Below are 23,194 nucleotides of genomic sequence, written 5' to 3'. Positions count from 1 at the left end.
CTGTAGATCTTTGTTGTTGGAAAGATCTAAGCCTCTGTGGCGGAAGACTGCTGCCAACATGCTTCTGTAACCTTTGATCGTAGGAGCTGAAAGGGATCTTACCTTCCTTAGGTGTAAAAGGAAGTCAGCAATCTGAGTTACAGAGGTACTGGTTGAGGATACTGAATTCGCCTTGCACCAGCTTCGGAAGACTTCCCATTTTGACTGGTAGACCTTGAGAGTGGATGTCCTCCTTGCTCTGGCAATCGCTCTGGCTGCCTCCTTCGAAAAGCCTCTAGCTCTTGAGAGTCTTTCGATAGTCTGAAGGCAGTCAGACGAAGAGCGTGGAGGCTTGGGTGTACCTTCTTTACATGCGGCTGACGCAGAAGGTCCACTCTTAGAGGAAGAGTCCTGGGAACGTCTACTAGCCATTGCAGTACCTCAGTGAACCATTCTCTCGCGGGCCAGAGGGGAGCAACCAACGTCAACCTTGTCCCTTCGTGAGAGGCGAACTTCTGCAGTACCTTGTTGACAATCTTGAACGGGGGGAACGCATAAAGGTCTAGATGGGACCAATCCAGAAGAAAGGCATCTATGTGAACTGCTGCTGGGTCCGGAATCGGTGAGCAATAAATTGGGAGCCTCTTGGTCATCGAGGTAGCGAACAGATCTATGGTGGGCTGACCCCACAAGGCCCATAGTCTGTTGCAAACATTCTTGTGAAGGGTACATTCTGTTGGGATGATCTGACCCTTCCGGCTGAGGCGGTCTGCCATGACATTCATGTCGCCTTGAATGAACCTCGTTACTAGAGATATTCTTCGATCTCTTGACCAGGTGAGGAGGTCCCTTGCGATCTCGAACAACGTCATCGAATGAGTCCCTCCTTGCTTGGAGATGTACGCCAAGGCTGTGGTGTTGTCGGAGTTCACTTCCACCACCTTGCCTAGAAGGAGGGACTTGAAGCTTCTCAAGGCCAGATGAACTGCCAGTAGCTCCTTGCAGTTGATGTGCAGTGCTCTTTGATCCGAATTCCACGTGCCCGAGCATTCCCGACCGTCCAGTGTCGCACCCCAGCCCGTGTCCGATGCGTCCGAGAAGAGAAGGTGGTCGGGGGTCTGAACAGCCAGTGGTAGACCTTCCCTGAGCAGAATGTTGTTCTTCCACCAAGTCAGTGCAGACTTCATCTTCTCGGAGATAGGAACTGAGACCGCTTCTAGCGTCATGTCCTTTCTCCAGTGAGCAGCTAGGTGATACTGAAGGGGTCGGAGGTGGAGTCTCCCTAACGCGATGAACTGGTCCAGCGATGAAAGCGTCCCTATCAGACTCATCCACTGTCTGACTGAACATCGGTTCCTCTTCAGCATGCTCTGGATGCATTCTAGGGCTTGACTGATTCTGGGGGCCGACGGAAAAGCCCGAAAAGCTTGACTCTGAATCTCCATACCTAGATATACTATAGTTTGGGATGGGACGAGTTGGGACTTTTCCATATTGACCAGGAGACCCAATTCCTTGGTCAGATCCAGAGTCCATTTGAGATTCTCCAGACAGCGACGACTTGACGCAGCTCTTAAAAGCCAGTCGTCCAAATAGAGGGAGGCTTTGATGTCTGCTAAATGCAGGAATTTGGCAATATTCCTCATCAGTTTGGTAAACACTAGAGGTGCCGTGCTTAGGCCAAAGCACAGGGCTTGGAACTGGTATACCACCTTCCCAAAAACGAACCTTAGAAAAGGTTGGGAATCTGGGTGGATGGGGACGTGAAAGTACGCGTCCTTTAGGTCTAACGAGACCATCCAGTCTTCCTTCCTGACCGATGCTAGAACCGACTTCGTCGTCTCCATGGTGAACGTCTGCTTGGTGACAAAGACATTCAGAGCACTGACGTCTAGCACCGGTCTCCACCCTCCTGTCTTCTTCGCCACTAAGAAGAGACGGTTGTAGAAGCCCGGGGATTGATGGTCCCGGACTATGACTACCGCTCCCTTTTGTAGCAAGAGAGACACCTCTTGCTGTAAAGCTAGCCTCTTGTCCTCCTCTCTGTACCTGGGAGAGAGGTCGATGGGAGTTGTTGCTAGAGGGGGCTTGCGCAAGAATGGAATCCTGTACCCCTCTCTGAGTAACTTCACAGACTGTGCGTCTGCACCCCTGTTCTCCCAGGCCTGCCAGTAGTTCTTGAGCCTGGCTCCCACTGCTGTCTGAAGAAGGTGGCAGTCAGACTCTGCCTTTTGAGGACTTGGAACCCTTCTTCTTGTTGCCACGTTGACTAACGGCACGAGTACCTCCTCTGCTGGAGGTTCTGCCACGAAAGGGCGGAATGAACCTAGACGCTGGTGTGTCCATCCTAGGTCTAGGCACGGAAGGTAAAGCTGTGACTTTACGTGCGGATGACGCCACCAGGTCATGAGTGTCTTTCTGGATCAACGAGGCAGCAATCCCCTTGATCAGCTCTTCAGGAAAGAGACACTTCGATAGCGGAGCAAACATCAGTTCTGACTTCTGACATGGGGTGACTCCCGCCGACAAGAAGGAGCAAAGGTGATCCCGCTTCTTGATAACTCCAGACACGAAAGAAGCCGCAAGCTCGCCAGACCCATCCCGTATGGCTTTGTCCATGCAGGACATGATGAGCATGGCAGAGTCCTTATCCGAAGGGGAGGTCTTCCTGCTCAAGGCTCCCAAACACCAGTCCAGGAAGTTAAAGATCTCGAACGCACGGAAAACTCCCTTCAAAAGATGGTCCATATCCGAAGAGGTCCCGCAAATCTTGGAGCGTCTCATAGCCAGTCTGCGGGGAGAGTCTACCAGACTTGAGAAGTCGCCCTGGGCAGAGGCAGGAACTCCCAAGCCAAGAACTTCTCCCGTGGCATACCAGACGCTAGATTTGGAAGCAAGCTTGGTCGGGGGAAACATGAAGGATGTCTTCCCAAGTTGCTTCTTGGCCTGCAACCACTCTCCCAGTACCCTTAAAGCTCTCTTGGATGAGCGAGCGAGTACGAGCTTCGTAAAGGCAGGAGCTGCTGACTGCATGCCTAAAGCGAACTCAGAGGGAGGTGAGCGTGGAGCTGCAGACACAAACTGGTCCGGATACAACTCCTTAAACAGGGCAAGGACTTTCCTAAAGTCTAAGGAGGGAGGCGTAGTCTTGGGTTCATCTATGTCGGAGTGTTGGTCGTCCAAATGCGCAGCTTCGTCGTCATCAGAGATTCCTTCATCCGAATGCTGAGGAGGAAGCGGCAAAGGAGGAGATAAAAGCTGAACGGCTGAATCCGGCAGCACGGGTGCATGCGTAGCTGCACTGGATCCAACATCATGCCGCTGTTGGTCAGTCTGAGAGCTGGCAACAACCAAAGCGGAGTGGTGGTGCGTGGTGGGGACTGCCGTGGGTTGCGGAGACTGCCGCATCGCGTCAAAACACGGCAGCTTGACTCCACCTTCCTGCTGATGCGGTAGCTCACGCATGTCAACGGAGGGTGCTGCACGTCGGCTAACGTCAACATGCGTATGGCAGGGTCAACTGCGCATCGGTGGTGGAGCTCTCACAGCCGGAGTGTGGGAGCAGGCAGCCGCAGTGTCAGCTGAGCGCACAACCGTGGCAGGTTGTAGGTTAACGGGTGCAGCGTCAACCTTCTCAGCACGATACTCCTGCATGAAGGAAGCTAGCTGAGTCTGCATAGACTGCAGCAAAGACCACTTAGGGTCTACAGCGGTTGGTGCGGCAACAGACGGAGTGATTGCCTGCTGCGGAACCACTCTACCTCTCTTGGGAGGTGTGCAGTCTTCGGAAGACTGCGGCGAGTCCGAACTGACCCAGTGGCTACACCTGGGCCGTTGGACTCGCTCGGAAGGGACCTTGCGCTTGAGAGGTCGTGAGACCTTGGTCCAGCGTTTCTGTCGAGAAACCTCTTCCGCAGACGAGGAATGAATGGGCTCACTCGTCTGTTTGTGGGTGGGACGATCTCTGCAAGATACGTCCTCAACCCCGGAGGGTACGTCTGTACGCTGATCAAGGCCTGTCGAACCCTTTGGTCGTACGACATTGCTTCTCCCCTGGGCTTGGGAGCTTGCAAGAGGTCCCGGACTGGGAGGACGACAGGCACGAACAGACGCACCCTCATGCGTAACACTGACACTTTTCACTGCACTGACACTCACTACACTTCCCACTGCACTTTTCTCCTTCAACTCTTTGACGTCAGCTAAGAGTTGATTGCGGTCATTCGCTAATGACTCAACTCTGTCACCAAGAGCCTGAATGGCACGCATCATATCCGCCATCGAAGGTTGATGAGAGCTAGTAGAAGGGTCGGGTGTAACCACTACAGGGGAAGGAATAGGTTGTGGGGCATGGGGAGAGGAAAAATCAATAGAGCGAGACGAACTCCTCCTGATCCTATCCTTCTCTAGCCTACGTGCATTCTTAAGGAATTCTTGAAAATCGAACTCCGAAAGCCCAGCGCATTCCTCACATCGATCTTCCAATTGACAGGCTTTACCCCTACAATTGGAACAAACGGTGTGAGGATCTATAGAGGCCTTCGGAAGACGCCTAGAACAGTCCCTAGCGCTACACTGCCTGTACTTGGGGACTTGAGTAGGGTCAGACATCTTGAATTAGTCAAAGGGGGAAATCCAAAATCTATCCAAGTCGTCAACAAATAATCCAAAATCTAATCAATGAAAGTGATAAAGTATTGATGATAACTTCTGTACAGCGAAAGCTAATAACTAGAGAGAATACTTCACCAAATAGCGTGAAAATCAACTCCAGAAACAACAGCGTATCAAGTAGGTCTTGCCGGTGGCACGACAGAGAGAAAATTGGTTCTTTGTTGACAAGAAGTACTTGAGTACCTACTAGACAGATGGCGCTGTTGATGTACACCCCCACCTGTATAGCGATCGCTGGCGTATTCCGCCCGTAGGTTTTTTCTGTCGGGCAGCAGAGCTGCAGCTACATGATCAACGGGTAAGATTAATATTGAAAACTTGATCAGTGAATCACCACTTTTCCTTGATGATGGTCTGAAATGTCACCTTTACATACATTACTCAGTGGCCGATTTATCAGGGACACACACTTATGATTGAACCTCCTTTGAAATTTATCAAACCAGGTCTTGCTGGAATTAAATTTGGTTGGTTTAGTAGGGAATATTGCAGATGGTCCAAGCTGTGAGTCATTGTCACCGCCATCAGTAAACTTGTCGTACAGCTACCTGGGATTCCAGCACATGATGTTTTCATCTACTGCAAGGTTCTTCATACAGTCAATTATCCAAAGGGTTAATACTGACCTCATCCTTACGATGGCCTTATTGCGGAAAGTTACCTTCATTTTCGGTGTCTTGTTAAAAGTGATATTAATCGTCATCCTTACATTCTTTACATTCTTCTTCAAGTAGCAAACTGTAGATTTGTTGATGCCATAATGGCAGCCTACATCCACATAGGGGAGGGAGCACTAATGCCCAATGATAGAGGGAGGGAGCACTAATGCCCAATGATAGGGGTAGGGAGCACTAATGCCCAATGATAGTGGGAGGTACCACTTAGCAGATCCTGTCTGTAGAGAGGGGTTGCTTGATTATGAAACTCATCTGCAACTGACTTAAGATCCAGAACATAGCGGCTACAACTACTGCTCCCCAAAGAGAGGAAAGAAAGAAGAGTAAAAGGCCAGTCATTTTATCTTTCATTCTAGGATCATGCAAAACCAACCAGGACCAAAGGTAAAGGTACCCAAGAATTTGTGGGTATAATTCAGCAGGTTGCAGTACATACAGGTTACCTAGCAGAATCCTAGTTTAATACCTACGACACCGACATGTTCTTCCTGAAAGTTAAGGTGGTCGCGATACCCCTGATTTCGTGAACCCTTGCCTGAGCTAGACCTCCAACTCTCTTGCTGGTTGAAGGTAGGAAAATCTAAGGTCTTACAAATCCCCAAAAAAACTGAACCTATCCAATCCTTAGAGCAAGTACGTCTTTGTGTCCATAAAGTGCTATCGCGACTAACCATCAATCGGATGATGGTACCTCAAGGCTATATATTATATGCTTGTCAACCTGTTTTGGGTTGATTTCCTCTCCCTAAAATACAAAATTAAAAATAAAAAAGGATCTAGAAACTTGTAATCAGGAGGGAGATCATGAATTGAGCTGTGAAGTCTCGTTCTATATTTGGTAAACAGTCTATGGTACTGTATGAGAGAGCAAGAGCAATACAGTGTATCCTCTCTCTGGTGAACGAGTGTGGTCAGTCTGACTCTGTGCTCGCGAGCCCAGAATGGGGACCAGTCACTGACTGGCTTGGCATAGTCCACAGCATCCTAATGCAGGACTGGTACTGAGAGAAAGTATCTCCTCTTACTAAAGTATAGCACCGAAGTACTTCAGCATGGGACTGTGGCCCCTCAGCTACTGACCCATGGCTGCCCTCTCTCCATGTGCTTAAGAAAAGCCACTTCCTCAATTCGGGATACCAAAGTACCACTAACATTATTATCATTATTACTAGCTAAGCTACAACCCTAATTGGAAAAGCAGGATGCCATAAGCCCAAGGGCTCCAACAGGAAAAATAGCATAGTGAGGAAAGGAAATAAAGAAATAAACAAACTACAGGAGAAGTATTAAACAATTAAAATAAAATATTTCTAAGAACGGTAACAATATTAAGATAGGTCTTTCATACATTAACTATAAAAATAAATTTATGTCAGCCTGCTCAACATAAAAGCTCTTGCTATAACTTTGAACTTTTGAAGCTCCACCAATTCAACTGCTTGATTAGGAAGATCATTCTACAACTTTGTCACAGCTGGAATAAAACTTCAAGAATACTGCAGTATTGAGCCTTATGAGGGAGAATGCCTGAGTATTGGAATTAACTGTATACCTAGTATTACTGTACGAAGAGGATGGTATTGTCCGAGAAGATCTGAATGCAAAGGATGGTCAGAAGTATGAAAAATCTTATGCAATTTGCATAACAAATTAACTGAATGATGGCGCCAGATATTAGTAGCTAGATCAGGAATAAGGAATTTAATATTATTATTATTATTATTACTAGCCAAACTACAACCCTAATTGGAAAAGCAAGATGCTGTAAGCCCAAGGGCTCCAATAGGGAAAAATAGCCCAGTGAGGAAAGGAAATAAGGAAATACATAAATGATGAGAACAAGTTAACAATAAATCATTCTAAAACAGTAACAATGTCAAAACAGATATGTCCTATATAAACTATAAAAAGACTCATGTCATCTGGTCAACATAAAAACATTTGCTCTAACTTTGAACTTTTGAAGTTCTACTGATTCAACTACCCGATTAGGAAGATCATTCCACAACTTGGTAACAGCTGGAATAAAACTTCTAGAATACTATGTAGTATTGAGCCTCATGATGGAGAAGACCTGGCTATTAGAGTTAACTGCCTGCCTAGTATTACGAACAGGATAGAATTGTCCAGGGAGATCTGAATGTAAAGGATGGTCAGAGTTATGAAAAATCTTATGCAACATGCATAATGAACTAATTGAACGACGGTGCCAAAGATTAATATCTAGATCCGGAATAAGAAATTTAATAGACCGCAAGTTTCTGTCCAACAAATTAAGATGATAATCAGCAGCTGAACACCAAACAAGAGAACTACTCAAAAAAAGGTAGAATGAAAGAATTAAAACACTTCTTCAGGATAGATTGATCACCGAAAATCTTAAAAGATTTTCTCAATAAGCCAATTTTTTGTGCAATTGAAGAAGACAGACCTAATGAGTTTCTCAAAAGTAAATTTGCTGTTGAGAATTACACCTAAAATTTTAAGAGTCATACAAATTTAAAGAAACATTATCAATACTGAGATCTGGATGTTGAGGAGCCACCGTCCTTGACCTACTTACAATCATACTTTGAGTTTTGTTAGGATTCAACTTCATACCCCATAATTTGCACCATGCACTAATTTTAGCTAAACCTCTATTAAGGGATTCACCAACCCCATATCTATATTCAGGGAATGGAATTGTTTAACAAATTAAGATGGGATTTCACAGCTGATGACTAGACAGGAGAACAATACTTGAAACAAGGCAGAATGAAAGAATGAAAACACTTCTTCAGAATAGATTGATAAAAGAAAATTTCAAGACTCAATAGGCCAATTTTTTGTGCAATTGAAGAAGAGACAGGCCGAATGTGTTTCTTAAAAGTAAATTTGCTATGAAGAATAACATCTAAAATTTAAGAGTCAAAGAGTTACAGAAACATTATCTATGTTGAGATCTGGATGTTGAGGAGCCACTGTCCTTGACTTACTTATGGCAAAGACAGTACCATCATCTGCATATGCAACAAGCTTTTTTTTTTAGGCCAAACCACAAATCATGTGTAAATAGCCTGAAAAGTAATGGGCTAAGAACACTACCCTGAGGAACACCAGATACCTCATCCCAATACTTACTATGGTGCCCATCAACAAAAACTCTGCAATTTATTACTTGAAAATTCAATAATGATACCAAGAAAATACCAAGCTTCTCCCAACTATTTGAATTCGAAGTCAAGGGCCTCATGATTAACTCAGTTAACGGCATCACTAAATCCAGGAAAATCATACAAACTTTGTGACCACAATCAAGAGATTTCTGTACAGTATTGAAGCTTGTAAGAAGTGAATCACATGCTCCCAGGCCTTTGCAAAAGCCAAATTGCAAACTAGAGAAAATATGATTACCTTCTGCATACCTATTTAGATGTTTTCCCAAGGCATTCAAAAACTTTAGATAATATGGGAGTTATGGAAATTGGGCAGTAATCAGCAGGGCTATAGCTACCACAAACACATTTACCTTATGAAGTAACACTACCAATTCCCCAACAACAGCAAAAAGAACTTCTACTTGCTAACTTGCAGAAAATAACAGACAGCTTATGAGCTAAGGAATCAATGATCCATTTAAATAACAATGGAAAAATACCAATTGGGTCTACACCTACTGTACATAACTGTGACCATCCTTTACATTCAGATCTCCCTGGACAATTCTATCCTTTTCGTAATACTAGGCAGGCAGTTAATTCTAATAGCCAGGCCTTCTCCATCATGAGGCTCAATACTGCGCAGTATTCTAGAAGTTTTATTCCAGCTGTTACCAAATTGTGGAACGATCTTCCTAATCGGGTAGTTGAATCAGTAGAACTTCAAAAGTTCAAAGTTGGAGCAAATGTTTTTATATTGACCAGGCTGACATAAGTCTTTTTATTGTTTATATATGACTGATGTTTTTGACGTTGTTAATAGTTTATATAGGACATATCTGTTTGGACACTGTTACTGTTTTTAGAATGATATATTGTTAATCTATTCTCATCATTTATTTATTTCCTTATTTCCTTTCCTCATTGGGCTATTTATCCCTGTTGGAGCCCTTGGGCTTATAGCATCTTGCTTTTCCAAATAGGGTTGTAGCTTGGCTAGTAATAATAATAATAATAAGCATGAAGGTCGATAAAGTGTCTTAATTTCATGGGAGCAAAAAGCTAAACTTCTTAGCATGTCCTTAGGAATATAAGAATAAAGATCTAGTTTCTCATTACTCTGCTTACTGTCAAACACATCAGCCAAAAAGGATTGCCTTTTCCTTTGAACAGTGAGTGACAGAGCTGTCTGGTTTAAACAATGGAGGAATGGTTAAGTCCACATAAAAGAGTGCATATTTAAGGGTAGCCCACCACTTATGTTCCTGGGTTGTACCAGAGGGGGTTTCTAACATAGAATGAAGCAACACTACCCTGTCCTGGTATAAAAGGTAGAGGGGCACCAAAGCTTGCTGCATATAAAAATGGTGCTACTCTCTTTGCATCAGTTCTACCTCCTGAATGTAGATCTTGGGTTGCTGAATCCCTTAATAGAGTTCTAGCTAAAATTAGTACATGGTGCAAATTAAGGGACATAAAGCTAAACTGTAACAAAAATCAATGCATGATTGTAAGTACTGTAGGTCGAGAATAGTGCCCCTCAACATGCAGATCTCTGAATAAGGACGGCTGACTGTATTTCTATCTTTATTGCATGTCTGACCTCTGCCATAACTTGAAGGCTTGCTTCTTTTCTTTTTTATAGCCCATTATTTGTCATGATTACGCCATTATGACCTTTTTTTCTCTTTAACCCTTTCCTATATTCTTCTGTATGCTTTGTCTCCCTTTAGTATGCAATCTTTTATTAGTTTCCCCTGAATACATTTTGTTTCAAAATTCATTTACACTTTCTCTACATACTGAACTCTACTCATTTTTAAATTCATCTTTCAGTTTTCATGCTTTATTCTTTTACTTAGCTTTTCAATCATTATTTTAATTTCTTTTACGGTACATATTCCCTTGATATTTTGCTTTACAACTTACTCATACATGATGTAATATTTAACTTAAAATTTCAAACTAATGAGCACTTCCTAAGCTGAAAGTCCAAATCCCCCCATCCTAGCTCACAAGGAAGCTGAGGTTGCAGACGCTACAAAAAATCATTGAACTTGAGCGGGTCTCAAACTTCTGTCCCACAGATTGGCGAGCAGGGACGTTTCCAATAGCCTATCACAGATTAAGCCTACGAATCTAATTCTCGGAATGTTTGTCTTCTATTGTTGGAAAATGTTCAAAATGTTATGAATTTCTACTTATAATAATGAAGGTCTGAAGAGTTGCTGACAAGTTACCTAGTAAATGGTAGAATATTAAAGTTACTACAGATGAACTCTACAATTTGACACTTAGGATACTTGCATACCCATCTCAACCTTTTCAAATTATCATACAGTAAAATATATAATTTCCCACTTGTTACTTTATCAAAATATCTTGAACTAAGAGATCTTTGAGTTTTCAGATGATACAGCTATACTGTAATATTAAAAAGATTTAATCTTTCTTGAAAATACATGTGTTGTTCTTGTTCAGTGCATCAGATGTACTGTCACAGTAATACAAATAGTTAATATAATATGTAAATCATTAGTAAACAGGTCACAAGGTTCGTGACCTATGTCCCCGCCACCTCAAGCCTGGGGGAGATTTTATTCGTAAAGATTGGCATCATGCACGGAAAAAGCAAACTGTTGCTATTCTTTGACTCCCTAGGTCAACGCATGAGGGAGGTCGGATAAGCATCAAGGGATTCAATGTGGGGCAACCTCGATTGCAAGGGATGTCACGTAATAATGGCTACCGCCTGTCTTCGCGAGGGAGCACCTGATCCTCATAGAGACAGGTGCCTTAAAAAATCACCCTTGAAAGCAGGGTGAGGAGAGTTGGTTGTGAACCATGGTCCCATGCCCTCGTCACCACTTGGCTCCCATTACGCCCAAACGCCACTGCGATTATATGTGATTCCTTTACCTAATGTCTCTTATGAACAGTAATTAATATGTTTACCCACAGCTCCCTCCCTCTTGCTTGACTTGGTTGAAATTAATGTTGTAATGTTCAGTTAATACGTCACAGTTGAAACTTGAGACAAAGTGATCTATTATTGATTTATTTATAATTTACAACTTGTGAGAAATTATGAGCAACAAAGTAACTTGGAGTTAAAACCGAGATGTTCATAGATAAAGTAATTATGTGATTGAAGAAACTCATCTGAAGAAAGTCCATACTCATTTATGTCAACTAATTCAGGAAATAAACCCCTATCGATGTAACATTCAACTAATCACCCCAACTTCTAATTACAGTATTGAGAACTGTTTATTCTAAAGAACATTATGCATGCCATACTACAATGTTGAATTACCATAATATCATGTGACCTGATGGTCAAACAAACTCAGTATTCTACCAATGCTAAAGAATCAAGAGTAATGGAAATTTTGTGGTACACCTGTGGTATCAACTGACATTCTCAAAGCAACATTATTATCAGCAAAAAACAAACTAGTGTATATATTAAGATGCCATTTGAAAAGCAAATTTTCTTTTGATAAGGAATAATATGCTTTAAAAATCCACTAAAAAGAGGAGATGCAAACAAACTTACTCATATCAACATCACTAGTCTGAAGTATCGAGCTTGTTCGTAATTCTATAACACCACTACTTATTGTGTTGAAACCAAGACGACTTGCCTGCCCTCTCTGTATAGTATAGAGAAAAATAAGTACAGGTACTGCATACAGTATTTCAGAAAAATATCTTAAATGGTAAAATTAGTGTTTGCTGATCTGCTGAAAAATGTTATTTTCCTTAGTAAAATAAATTTTTGAATATACTTACCCGATGATCATATAGCTGTCAGCTCTGCTGCCCGACAGAAAAACCTACGGGCGGAATACGCCAGCGATCGCTATACAGGTGGGGGTGTACATCAACAGCGCCATCTGTCAAGTAGGCACTCAAGTACTCGATGTCAACAAAGAACCAATTTTCTCCTCTGTCCACTGGGTCTCTATTGGGGAGGATGGGTGGGTCCTTTAATTTATGATCATCGGGTAAGTATATTCAAAAATTTATTTTACTAAGGAAAATAACATTTTTCAATATTAAACTTACCCGATGATCATATAGCTGATTCACACCCAGGGGGGTGGGTAGAGACCAGCATTACATGTTGACATTATTATGAGCTAAGTATTCCGTATTTTATTTTAGTAGTTATTCAAAATAACAAACATAAAATAAATAAGTACCTGGTAAGGAAGTCGACTTGAACAATTACTCTGCCTTTTTAAGTACGTCTTCCTTACTGAGCCTCGCGATCCTCATAGGATGCTGAGCGATTCCTAGGAGCTGAAGTATGAAGGGTTGCAACCCATACTAAAGGTCCTCATCAAAACCTCTAATCTAGGCGCTTCTCAAGAAATGACTTTGACCACCCGCCAAATCAAGTAGGATGCGAAAGGCTTCTTAGCCTTCCGGACAACCCAAAACAATAATAAAACATTTCAAGAGAAAGATTAAAAAGGTTATGGAATTAGGGAATTGTAGTGGTGGAGCCCTCACCACTACTGCACTCGTTGCTACGAATGGTCCCTGAGTGTAGCAGGTCTCGTAAAGAGACTGGACATTCTTAAGATAAAAGACGCGAACACTGATTTGCTTTTCCAATAGGTTGCGTCGAATATACTTTGCAGAGATCTATTTTGTTTAAAGGCCACGGAAGTTGCGACAGCTCTAACTTCGTGTGTCCTTACCTTCAGCAAAGCTTGGTCTTCCTCATTCAGATGGGAATGAGCTTCTCGTAATAACAGTCTGATAAAATAGGATAAAGAATTCTCTGACAAAGGCAAAGATGGATTCTTAACTGAACACCATAAAGCTTCAGACGGGCCTCGTAAAGGTTTTTAAATAGAACTTAAGAGCTCTTACAGGACATAATACTCTTTCTAGTTCATTTCAAACCATGCGATAAGTTTGGAATATCGAACGATATTGGTCAAGGCCGAGAAGGCAGCTCGTGTTTGGCTAGAAAACCAAGTTGTAGAACATGTAGCCATTTCGGATGAGAATCCGGTGTTCTTGCTGAAGGCATGAATCTCACTGACTCTTTTAGCTGTGGTTAAGCATATCAGGAAAAGAGTCTTAAAGGTGAGATCTTTCAGGGAGGCTGATTGAAGCGGTTCGAACCTGTCTGACATAAGGAATCTTAGTACCACGTCTAAATTCCAACCAGGTGTAACCAAACGACGCTCCTTCGTGGTCTCAAAAGACTTAAGGAGGTCTTGTAGAACTTTGTTGTTGGAAAGATCTAAGCCTCTGTGACGGAAGACTGATGCCAACATGCTTTTGTAACCCTTGATAGTGGGAGCTGAAAGAGATCGTTCTTTCCTAAGAGAAAGTCAGCTATTTGAGTTACAGAGGTACTGGTCGAGGATACGGATACTGACTTGCACCAGTTTCGGAAGATTTCCCACTTCGATTGGTAGATTCTAAGGGTGGATGTTCTCCTTGCTCCAGCAAACGCTCTGGTTGCCTCCTTCGAAAAGCCTCTAACTCTCGAGAGTCTTTCGATAATCTGAAGGTAGTCAGACGAAGAGCGTGGAGGCCTTGGTGTACCTTCTTTACGCGTAGCTGACGTAGAAGGTCCACCCTTAGGGGAAGTGTTCTGGGAACGTCTACTAGCCATCGAAGTACCTCGGTGAGTTATTCTCTCGCGGGCCAGAGGGAAGCAACTAGCGTCAACCTTGTCCCTTCGTGAGAGGCGAACTTCTGCAGTACCTTGTTGACAATCTTGAACGGAGGGAATGCATATAGATCTAGATGTGACCAATCTAGTAGAAAGGCATCTATATGAACTACTGCTGGGTCCGGGATAGGTGAGCAAACTATTGGGAGCCTCTTGGTCATCGAGGTTGCGAAGAGATCTATGGTTGGCTGGCCCCAGGTGGCCCAAAGTCTCTTGCATACATCCTTGTGGAGGGTCCAATCTGTTGGAATTATTTGTCCCTTCCTACTGAGACAATCTGCTATGACATTCAAGTTGCCTTGGATGAACCTCGTTACTAGTGAAAAGTCTAGACCTGTTGACCAGGTGAGGAGGTCCCTTGCGATCTCGTACCATGTCAGAGAGTAGGTCCCTCCTTGCTTGGAGATGTACGTCAAAGCCGGGTGTTGTCCGAGTTCACCTCCACCACTTTGCCTTGAAGGAGAGACCAGAAGCTTTCCCAGGTCAGACGTACTGCCAGTAGCTTCTTGCAGTTGAAATGCATTGTCCTTTGACTCGAGTTCCATAATCCCGAGCATTCCCTACCGCCTAATGTCGCACCCCAGCCTACGTCCGATGCGTCCGAGAAGAGAACGTGGTTGGGAGTCTGAACAGTCAGGGGAAGACCCTTTCTAAGGTTGATAAAGTCCTTTCACCAAGTCAGACCAGATTTTATCTTTCCGGAAACCGGGATCGAGACCGCTTCTAGCGTCTTGTCCTTTTTCCAGTGAAAAGCTAGATGATACAGAAGAGGACGGAGGTGTAGTCTTCCAAGTGACACAAAAGAACCACGGATGACAGTGTCCTTACCAGACTCATCCACAGCCTGACAGGGCAGCGTTCCTTCTTCAGCATCTTCTGGATGGATAGCAGGGCTGGGGGTTGATCGTCTAGTTCAGCAACGTCCTCATCAGAGGGTTCCTTATCCGAAACTGATGAGGAAACGGCAACGGAGTGGGCAACGTCTGACTCGCTGAATCCGGTCGCACTGGTGGATGCGTGACGGAGCCGGACGCAATATCATGGTACTGCTGCACAGTTTGTGAACTGTCAACCATGGGGACGCGAGGAAGTACAGCGTCAACCCGAAACTGTCTAGACTGTCTGGGTTGTGCAGTCAACACCCTACCGGGTTGCTGAGGTTGACGCACTGCGTCACAACAAGTCACCTCTGCTGGTTGTTGAACGTCTTCCTAGTGACACACTTCAACAACCACCTCCGAGCGTCGCTTAACGTCAACGTGCGACTGGCAACCCACACTGGGTCGCATCGGTGGAGGAACCACCTCAACTGGCGGACGCGAGTAGGAAACCTCAGTGTCAACAGGGCGCACAACCAACCGGTAGGAAGGTTGTTGGCCAGAAGGTTCTTCTCCGTAAAAAGTCCTCTATCAAGGACACAAGTTTGGACTGCATGTCTTGCAGCAAAGCCCATTAGGGTCTACGGGAGCAGGTGTGGCAACAGACGGGGTTAGCGACTGAAGCGGAACCATTTACCATCCCTGGAAGCCTTGTTATGCCTTAATTAAAGTCCATAGGAGGCTAAGCAGCTTAAGGCTCCTCTCCAAATGACAGAGTCCTCAAAGGAATATCAGTAGGAGGGAGAACAGCACTTTCTCATCCACAGGAACCTTGTCCGAGAAAAGCTAGGTTATCTCAGTGAGGGTCTCACTGGTGCATAAGCAGCAGACCAGAAGGCAACGTTATGTAACTGCTTGACAGTCTGTGAACTGTCAAAAACTGAACTGTCAACCACAACAGGTGCGTGAGGACATACAGCACTGGTGCATTAGCAGCAGACCAGAAGGCAACGTTATGTAACTGCTTGACAGTCTGTGAACTGTCAAAAAACTGAACTGTCAACCACAACAGGTGCGTGAGGACATACAGCACTGGTGCATTAGTAGCAGACCAGAAGGCAACGTCATGTAACTGCTTGACAGTCTGTGAGCTGGCAACAACCAAAGCTGTGTGGGGAAGCCTCAACTCCTGACTGACTAGTCTGCTGCGGGTGAGTGGCGGTAACCACAGTGGGTTGTGGAGGCTGACGCACCGTGTCAAAACACGGCAGCTTAACTCCACCCTCCTGTTGTTGTGGTAGCTCACGCACGGCAACGGAGTGCTCCGTGCGTCTGTGGGAGTCAGCATGCGTCTGGCAGGGTCGACTGCGCATGGGTGGAGGAGCTCTCACAGCCGGAGTGTGGGAGCAGGCAGCCTCAGCGTCTGCTGGGCGCACAACCGTGGCAGGTTGTAGGCTAACGGGTGCAGCGCCAACCTCTCCGCAGCCGGAGTGTGGGAGCAGGCAGCCTCAGCGTGAGCTGGGCGCACAACCGTGGCAGGTTGTAGGCTAACGGGTGCAGCGCCAACCTCTCCGCAGCCGGAGTGTGGGAGCAGGCAGCCTCAGCGTGAGCTGGGCGCACAACCGTGGCAGGTTGTAGGCTAACGGGTGCAGCGTTAACCTTCTCCGCACGAAACTCCTGCATAACCGCAGCTAACTGAGTCTGCATAGACTGCAGTAAAGACCACTCAGGGTCTACAAAAGCGGCAACAGACGGAGCTACTGTCCGTTGTGACTGAGGGTCTAAAACAGCGGGTGCGGCAACAGACGGAGTTACTGCCTGTTGCGGTACCACCTTGCCTCTCTTGGGAGGTGTGCAGTCGTCGGATGACTGCAGCGAGTCCGAACTGACCCAGTGGCTACACCTGGGCCGTTGGACTTGCGCGGAAGGGACCGACTTGCACTTAATAAGCTGCGAGACCTTGGTCCAAGGTTTCTTACGAGAAACCTCTTCCGCAGACGAGAAGTAAATGGGCTCTCTCGTCTTTGTGTGGGTGGGGCGATCTTGGGTAGATACGCCCGAAACCACGGAGGGAAAAACGTCTGTTCGCTGATCAAGGCCTGAGGAACCCATAAGTCGTTCGACATTACTTCTCCCCTGGGCTTGGGAGCTTGCAAGAGGTCACGGACTAGGTGAACGACAGGCACGAACAGACGAACCCTCGGACGCAACACTGTAACACTTTGCGCATATCACTTTATCACTTTGATTTTCTGTTTTGCACTTATTTCACTGAAATCGAAACTTTTACTGATTTCTACCTGAAACACGCAATCCTACCCTTCATTAAAAGGTAGTAATTGCGAAAACAGTCGTATAATGCAACAGAAAACATATATAAAGATAAAGAATTCAGTGGCTGGGAAAAAGACTAAACACTAGATCAAATAAACTACGTTTACAATCTCTCACCGCACATAGCCTGGGAACAAGAATAAAACCCTAGAAACGTTTTACCTTCTTCCCCTACAGCGACTAGGGAGGAGAGTAAAACGAGAACAACGTTACCCGCTTGAACGAAACGTTTTATCTCCTCTCTCTCCCTCCGTCTCTATCTCTCTCTTTCTCTCTAGATTTCGCACCTGAGAGAAGAGCCCAATTATATATCGTCAAAACATGTTATTTGCTAAAGGAAAAAACTGAAAGGTTTTCCAAATAAAAAGTTCCTTTAATTTAGAATTTAAACCATTTAAGCTAAGAAAGAATGAACGAAACGCTAGAATAGGTTTACTCTTACTGCAAAGTGAAACCGTGAAACACTCTCTCTCTATCGTAACGATAGAGCGCAAGTTGAACGTCCTGAACGACAACAACTGCGTAGACTAAAAAACTAAACGTTAGTTCATCTTTGAAAACAGTACGAGACTATCAAAGAAATTCTTTCATAAAACATTAAATTTAAAAAGTTTTAAATTCTTTAAAGGTTAAATACGATATAACGGGCTCAACGTTGATTAACTTCGGTTCCAAGTTAGGACCGCCTACTAAAAGGAAAGGTCGCAAATAAACAAAACATAAAAATTAATTTTTATATGTTTATAATAAAAGGAAAGTTAATCGAAGAGGCCTAATAAAGGCGGAGAGATATAAAATATAAAGATCTATAACGTGTTAAGCAAAATTACTAAAAACCTAAACACACTTCCGTCTAAGGGAAGGGTCGGCCATTTAAAAGTGAAAGAGAGTCCATACTCTCTTTGTCACCCAAATAAAATCTATCCAAAACGAGTTCAAGTTTTGAAATGAAGATAAAACCCCTGCATAGCGAAAGCTCAAAACTGGAATAGTGTACTTCACCAAATAGTTGTGAAAACAAATCCAGTTAGTAACAGCGTATTTAGTAGGTCTTGCCAGTGGCACGACAGAGAGAAAATTGGTTCTTTGTTGACATCGAGTACTTGAGTACCTACTTGACAGATGGCGCTGTTGATGTACACCCCCACCTGTATAGCGATCGCTGGCGTATTCCGCCCGTAGGTTTTTCTGTCGGGCAGCAGAGCTGACAGCTATATGATCATCGGGTAAGTTTAATATTGAAAAAATAAATATAAGTAAAGCAAGGGATATATAACAGTATAAACTACACATCAAAAGTATCTTAGCAGCATTCATTACCAAGAGGTGCAAATTTTATTACAAAAAGAATCAAAGCATCTTCAACTTTTACTTGAAAAGTGAAATAAAAATATATTAAAAAGCTCTATAAATAATAAAGTAATGATATGACATACCTTGGCATTTGCTCCAACAACAAGATAAGAAGAATCGGTCAAGAGCTGACATCCTCCAAGAAAGTATCTTTGCATTTTGGAAAATGGGGATGTCTGAGCAGGTCTCCATGTTAGAACAGAATGGACACCATTTTCTTTATCCTCCTCTACTTCGTTCATCTGCTGCTCTGAATAAGAGATTGAAATTTTGAAAATAACCTAGAACTGGAAATACGTGTACAGAACCTCTTGATGAACAATAATTACCAACCTTATGTTTGAGAACACATTTAACAGTATGTATATAGTTTGGATTTGTAACATACACATGGATTCATACCATTACTTAACAACATTCTATTTAATCAGCACACTTTTATGATATAAATTATATTCATAAACAGAATAATAAATCAAGTAAACAAACTTAAAAACCTTCAACTAACTTATTAATACTTTTGTCTTTTGTACATTTTGCAATACGTTCATGATATCCACATAACTATGACAGTCATCCTTCGATTGCTGATACAAGGCACAGTTATTGACATATCTAGGCACACCCTATTTTTCCCTTTTATGTATGCTCCCTGGTTCTTTGTCTTAAGAGTTTTCATTAAAGTATAAGTTTGTACTTTGCCTCCCATTTGCCAATTTCGTCTTCTTTTTTCAGGAATGCTGAGGTGATCTGATGTTGTGGGTGACTTCCCTTCCATTTGCCTGCTTTTTGAGCCCTGTACTATGTGTCTATCAGGACAACCCTTTATTGGCCCTTTTAAGTGTAATCAGTGATAGTGAAGTTAATAAATTCTTTGGCAATTATTAAAAGTAAAGCAGCCAGTAAGAAAAGAAAGGTGAATTTACATGTAAATGACAGTGAAATAGAAAAATCTTTGGTAAAAATTGTGTGTAAAGAGGAATGTGTTAAAGAGTGGAAAACACAAGTGACAGACTAAGTAAGTTGTACTGTACTTGCACAACTATTATTCATTGCTTGAATATTGTAATGTTTTGTTAAAAAAACATTATTGTGAAGTATTTTTTTGGAGATTTATATGGTTGTATTTGCTAGTAGAATAAGACTTTCTGTTTGTTTGTTCAAGATTGCCCCATCTTATGTGGAACACTTAAACGAACGAACATACAGCTGTATTTGATATAAACAAAATTTAGATAAAATGGATGTTTCACTTCTCTGTATCCAATAATAATGCATGTAACATTCAAATAATAGTATCATATTAAGAAACAAAAACAGCGAATAAGTAATATTTTCCATTGTTTTCATTTAAAAGTTGATGGAAAACTACCGTCTATGCTTTCCAGATCAGCAGATTAAGGCAAACTTCCAAACGATCTTCTTTATTTCCAAAAAGAAACAGTACTGTACTCTATTGATGCTTGAACTATCATTTTATCATACCATGGTAAATATTTTCATTAAAAATATTTTTCTCTCATACCTGTATTTTATTTACTGTCGAGTCTAATGGCATGTTTGCTTTTCATCTTTTTTTTCCGTTTGACTTTCATTTACTGTGATAGTATTTTGCGAAGTTTCGAGTCATTTTGATTAGTAATTTGTAACTGTAAGATTGTTATTAATTCTAGAATTATAAATACAGTAAAATGTTTTCATTTTGTGAATTATAATTATCAGATTACGTTTAGTTCACTTACGCTTTTCATACAGCGACTATCCAATTTTTTTTAATACTATAGTATCATTTTCTTTTATTCTTAAGGGGACTCTACTGTATTGGAAATATCACTACGGTATCATAATTTCTTAATTTTGTTATTCACCGAAACAAAATATACTTTCATTACCGTCATTGTCTGATTGCTGTTACCTTACTTAATATTAATAAAACAAATTGTTTCGGTATCCTATTACATTACATTGTATATTAAGCTTTGTATCAGTTGACAAGTGAACTTTGGGGAGCTCGTAGGAACGTATCCTATCATATAATTCAGGGGGAAAATGCACTTCGGAGAACGGATTTTTGCTTAACAAATGTTTCTTCAGGAATGAAACTCATTCGTATGATGGGGCATTGGTGTAGCTTCTATATTTACACCAAAATTATACACATCAGGCAAATCTTTCCTGTGGGGTATATAGGGATGTAATCTCTTGCTCTCAAAAGCTGAAAATTTTTCTAAACTTAATTTACTCTTTCATCTAGCAAGGGAATTCCTACAATTAATTTCTGGACATAAAGGCTGATCAGTCACGCTAGCGACAGAGACAAAATTCATAGGAGGGGATAAAGCATCTGATTGATTGCCTGACATGTTATTCTATCTCGAATTCCAATTGCATCTGGCAAGAATTTGGATTTTAGTAACTAAAGGTTTTGATAAAGATGAATCTGAGACCATATGAGATATCCATTTGTCCCCATACAAAGTGAGTAACATTGAAACTTCAAAGCTTAATGTGAAGATTCTGATTTTCTTTTGCGCTGAGAAATATCACAAATACAGTATAATCAATCTTTTGTAAATTATTACAGGTCTACTTTCTGAAAAGGTTGGCCTATGGCTTAAAACATGTTTTTTGGGCTCAAGCCATGTCGTCCTGATGGAAGTTCCTATAGGTTAGCTTCCTTGGGTATATTACAACTACGGCGATATTCCCAGAGAATTTACCTTAAGGTACCCAGAATTCTAACTCCTGGAGCGAATATCCCTAATAAAAGAACCAGGGATATCGCGAAATATCAGAGGACGTATTCTTGACACGCCACATGGCAATCTGCACCCCCGAACAGAGATAACACTTCGAAGGGGTCAATTGGCAAGAAAACGAAAACGAGAAAGAAAAGGAGAGCCGCTCGCAAGGTATCTCTCCCGTTTCGTAAGCGTGCATTGCGCCGCTCACGGCGCCATCTGTATTCATTTTTGCGTAGCTTAACAACTCGGTGTTTTTTCCTGTGTTTCTCGCAAAATCTTGGATTTAATCGATTTATTATGCTTTCTCCAACTTCTTCTGCCTCTGATAAGTTGAGTATTATTTCTTTTATGTATAAATGTAGGCTCTTGGTAATTTTTAAAGTGATTAAGAGTAATATCTTTGTTACAAGAGCTGTTGCCTACCGGAGGCGTCCTGGACGCTGTCGCTCGCTAGGTATGAGTTATTTAGTTAGCCAGAGCGACGTTCCCGGCTGTTTCGCTTTAATAATTTTAGCTGTTTAGCGTTACATAGGATTTCTTTATATGATGCTTTTAGTATTATTTGTCTTGGCGAAGGATTCGCCAATTCTGGCCTACGCTAGACCGTGTAGCCTAGTCGTTTGGCCCTAGTACTTTCCTGCATGATATTTAGATTTCCGAGTGTTTTAAAATTTTATTGAAGCTTTAGGCAGTTTTATACATTTAAGATTATATTGATTTCTTCCAAGATAGTATACGAGTGAGTTTCGGTGATTTAGGTAATCGATTCTCTTGGCGCCTAGGCTAAGTTGCCTATGGGGCCTTAGTATACTTTCTCACACTCCCCGGTTTCTCTTTTTTCTTCGGAGAAGGTGTGCAATCCCTTTCCCTCTGTTTAAGCCTTGGGCTTAACCCTAGTGGTTTATCTGAACTAACTTTCGATACAACTATATTGGGGTGTTGCTGTTCCTTCCTGTTTCCAGTAAGTCTGGCTTCAGAGAGGGGGCAGAACATCAGAGTTCTTAGTCTGAGTCTGTTTATGTCTGGCTTGTGGTTGAGACTCCCTCGCTAGACTGACACAGACATAGGAGGCTTAGCCTCCTTAGGTCACTTTCGAAGGTTTCTGTACGAGATGATTCCTTCTTCTTGTGATCTAGCAGACTAGTCCAATGTTGCTGTTCTCAGTGTCGAGGATAAGATCCTTTTCTGGGAATAGCAACACCTTCCTTGCTTTGGTTCTGTGGGGGTTGGCAAGTATTGCTGGCCTCCCTCCTCGGATCTCCCTTAGGCTAAGATGAGTTTTCTTGGCTGCGGGTGATTCTTTACTAAAGCAAGGTTGGTAGGACCCTCTTCGTCCCTTCCCCCTCTTTCCTCTATAATGGCCTAGCCGTTGCATTACTGTCCGTCATTCTACATCTGTACCTAGCATAGGTTAGGATGTGGAGTTGACTCAGTCCCTTGCCGGCCGGCAGTGTGTGCCGGCCGGCAAAGGCCTTCTTCTTTGAGTGCTGCCCGGACCTCTCTTGGTCCCTCATCCATGTTTGTCTGTAGAGCCAGATGGCACTGGTCAGGAAGCCTGAATTATATTCTCCCCTTCCTTATGTGCACTCTTTCGGGCTTTGAGGTAGTACAGTCTCTTATCCCGGCATCCATTCTGTTTTCCTCTAGTGTTGTACCCTAGCCGGCTGCCGGCCGGGCAGTCGGAGTTCTCTGGTTCTTTTGCTGCCGGCCGGCATCGGTGGTATACCTTTGCCGGCCGGCTATTATCGTGCCATCGTCTGCCGGTCGCTAC

General features: G+C 43.0%; 1 protein-coding gene across 1 annotated transcript in view; it reads right to left on the bottom strand.

Moving 5' to 3' along the window:
- The window catches only part of LOC137653717 (tectonic-like complex member MKS1), a 92,234-nt gene that overhangs the window by 7,061 nt on the left and 61,979 nt on the right, over nucleotides 1–23,194 (bottom strand). The window contains exons 11-12 of the mRNA XM_068387317.1: nucleotides 18,763–18,929; nucleotides 12,030–12,126 (exon numbers count right to left, since the gene is read on the bottom strand). Of these exons, the coding sequence (XP_068243418.1) occupies nucleotides 12,030–12,126; nucleotides 18,763–18,929 (264 nt within the window). The remainder of the gene's footprint in view (nucleotides 1–12,029; nucleotides 12,127–18,762; nucleotides 18,930–23,194) is intronic.

Source organism: Palaemon carinicauda, chromosome 14, assembly GCF_036898095.1.
Source record: "Palaemon carinicauda isolate YSFRI2023 chromosome 14, ASM3689809v2, whole genome shotgun sequence".
In the NCBI taxonomy this organism is placed as follows: domain Eukaryota; kingdom Metazoa; phylum Arthropoda; class Malacostraca; order Decapoda; family Palaemonidae; genus Palaemon; species Palaemon carinicauda.
Note: the sequence above shows the minus strand (reverse complement) of the source record. Positions and strands in the feature narration are given on the sequence as shown.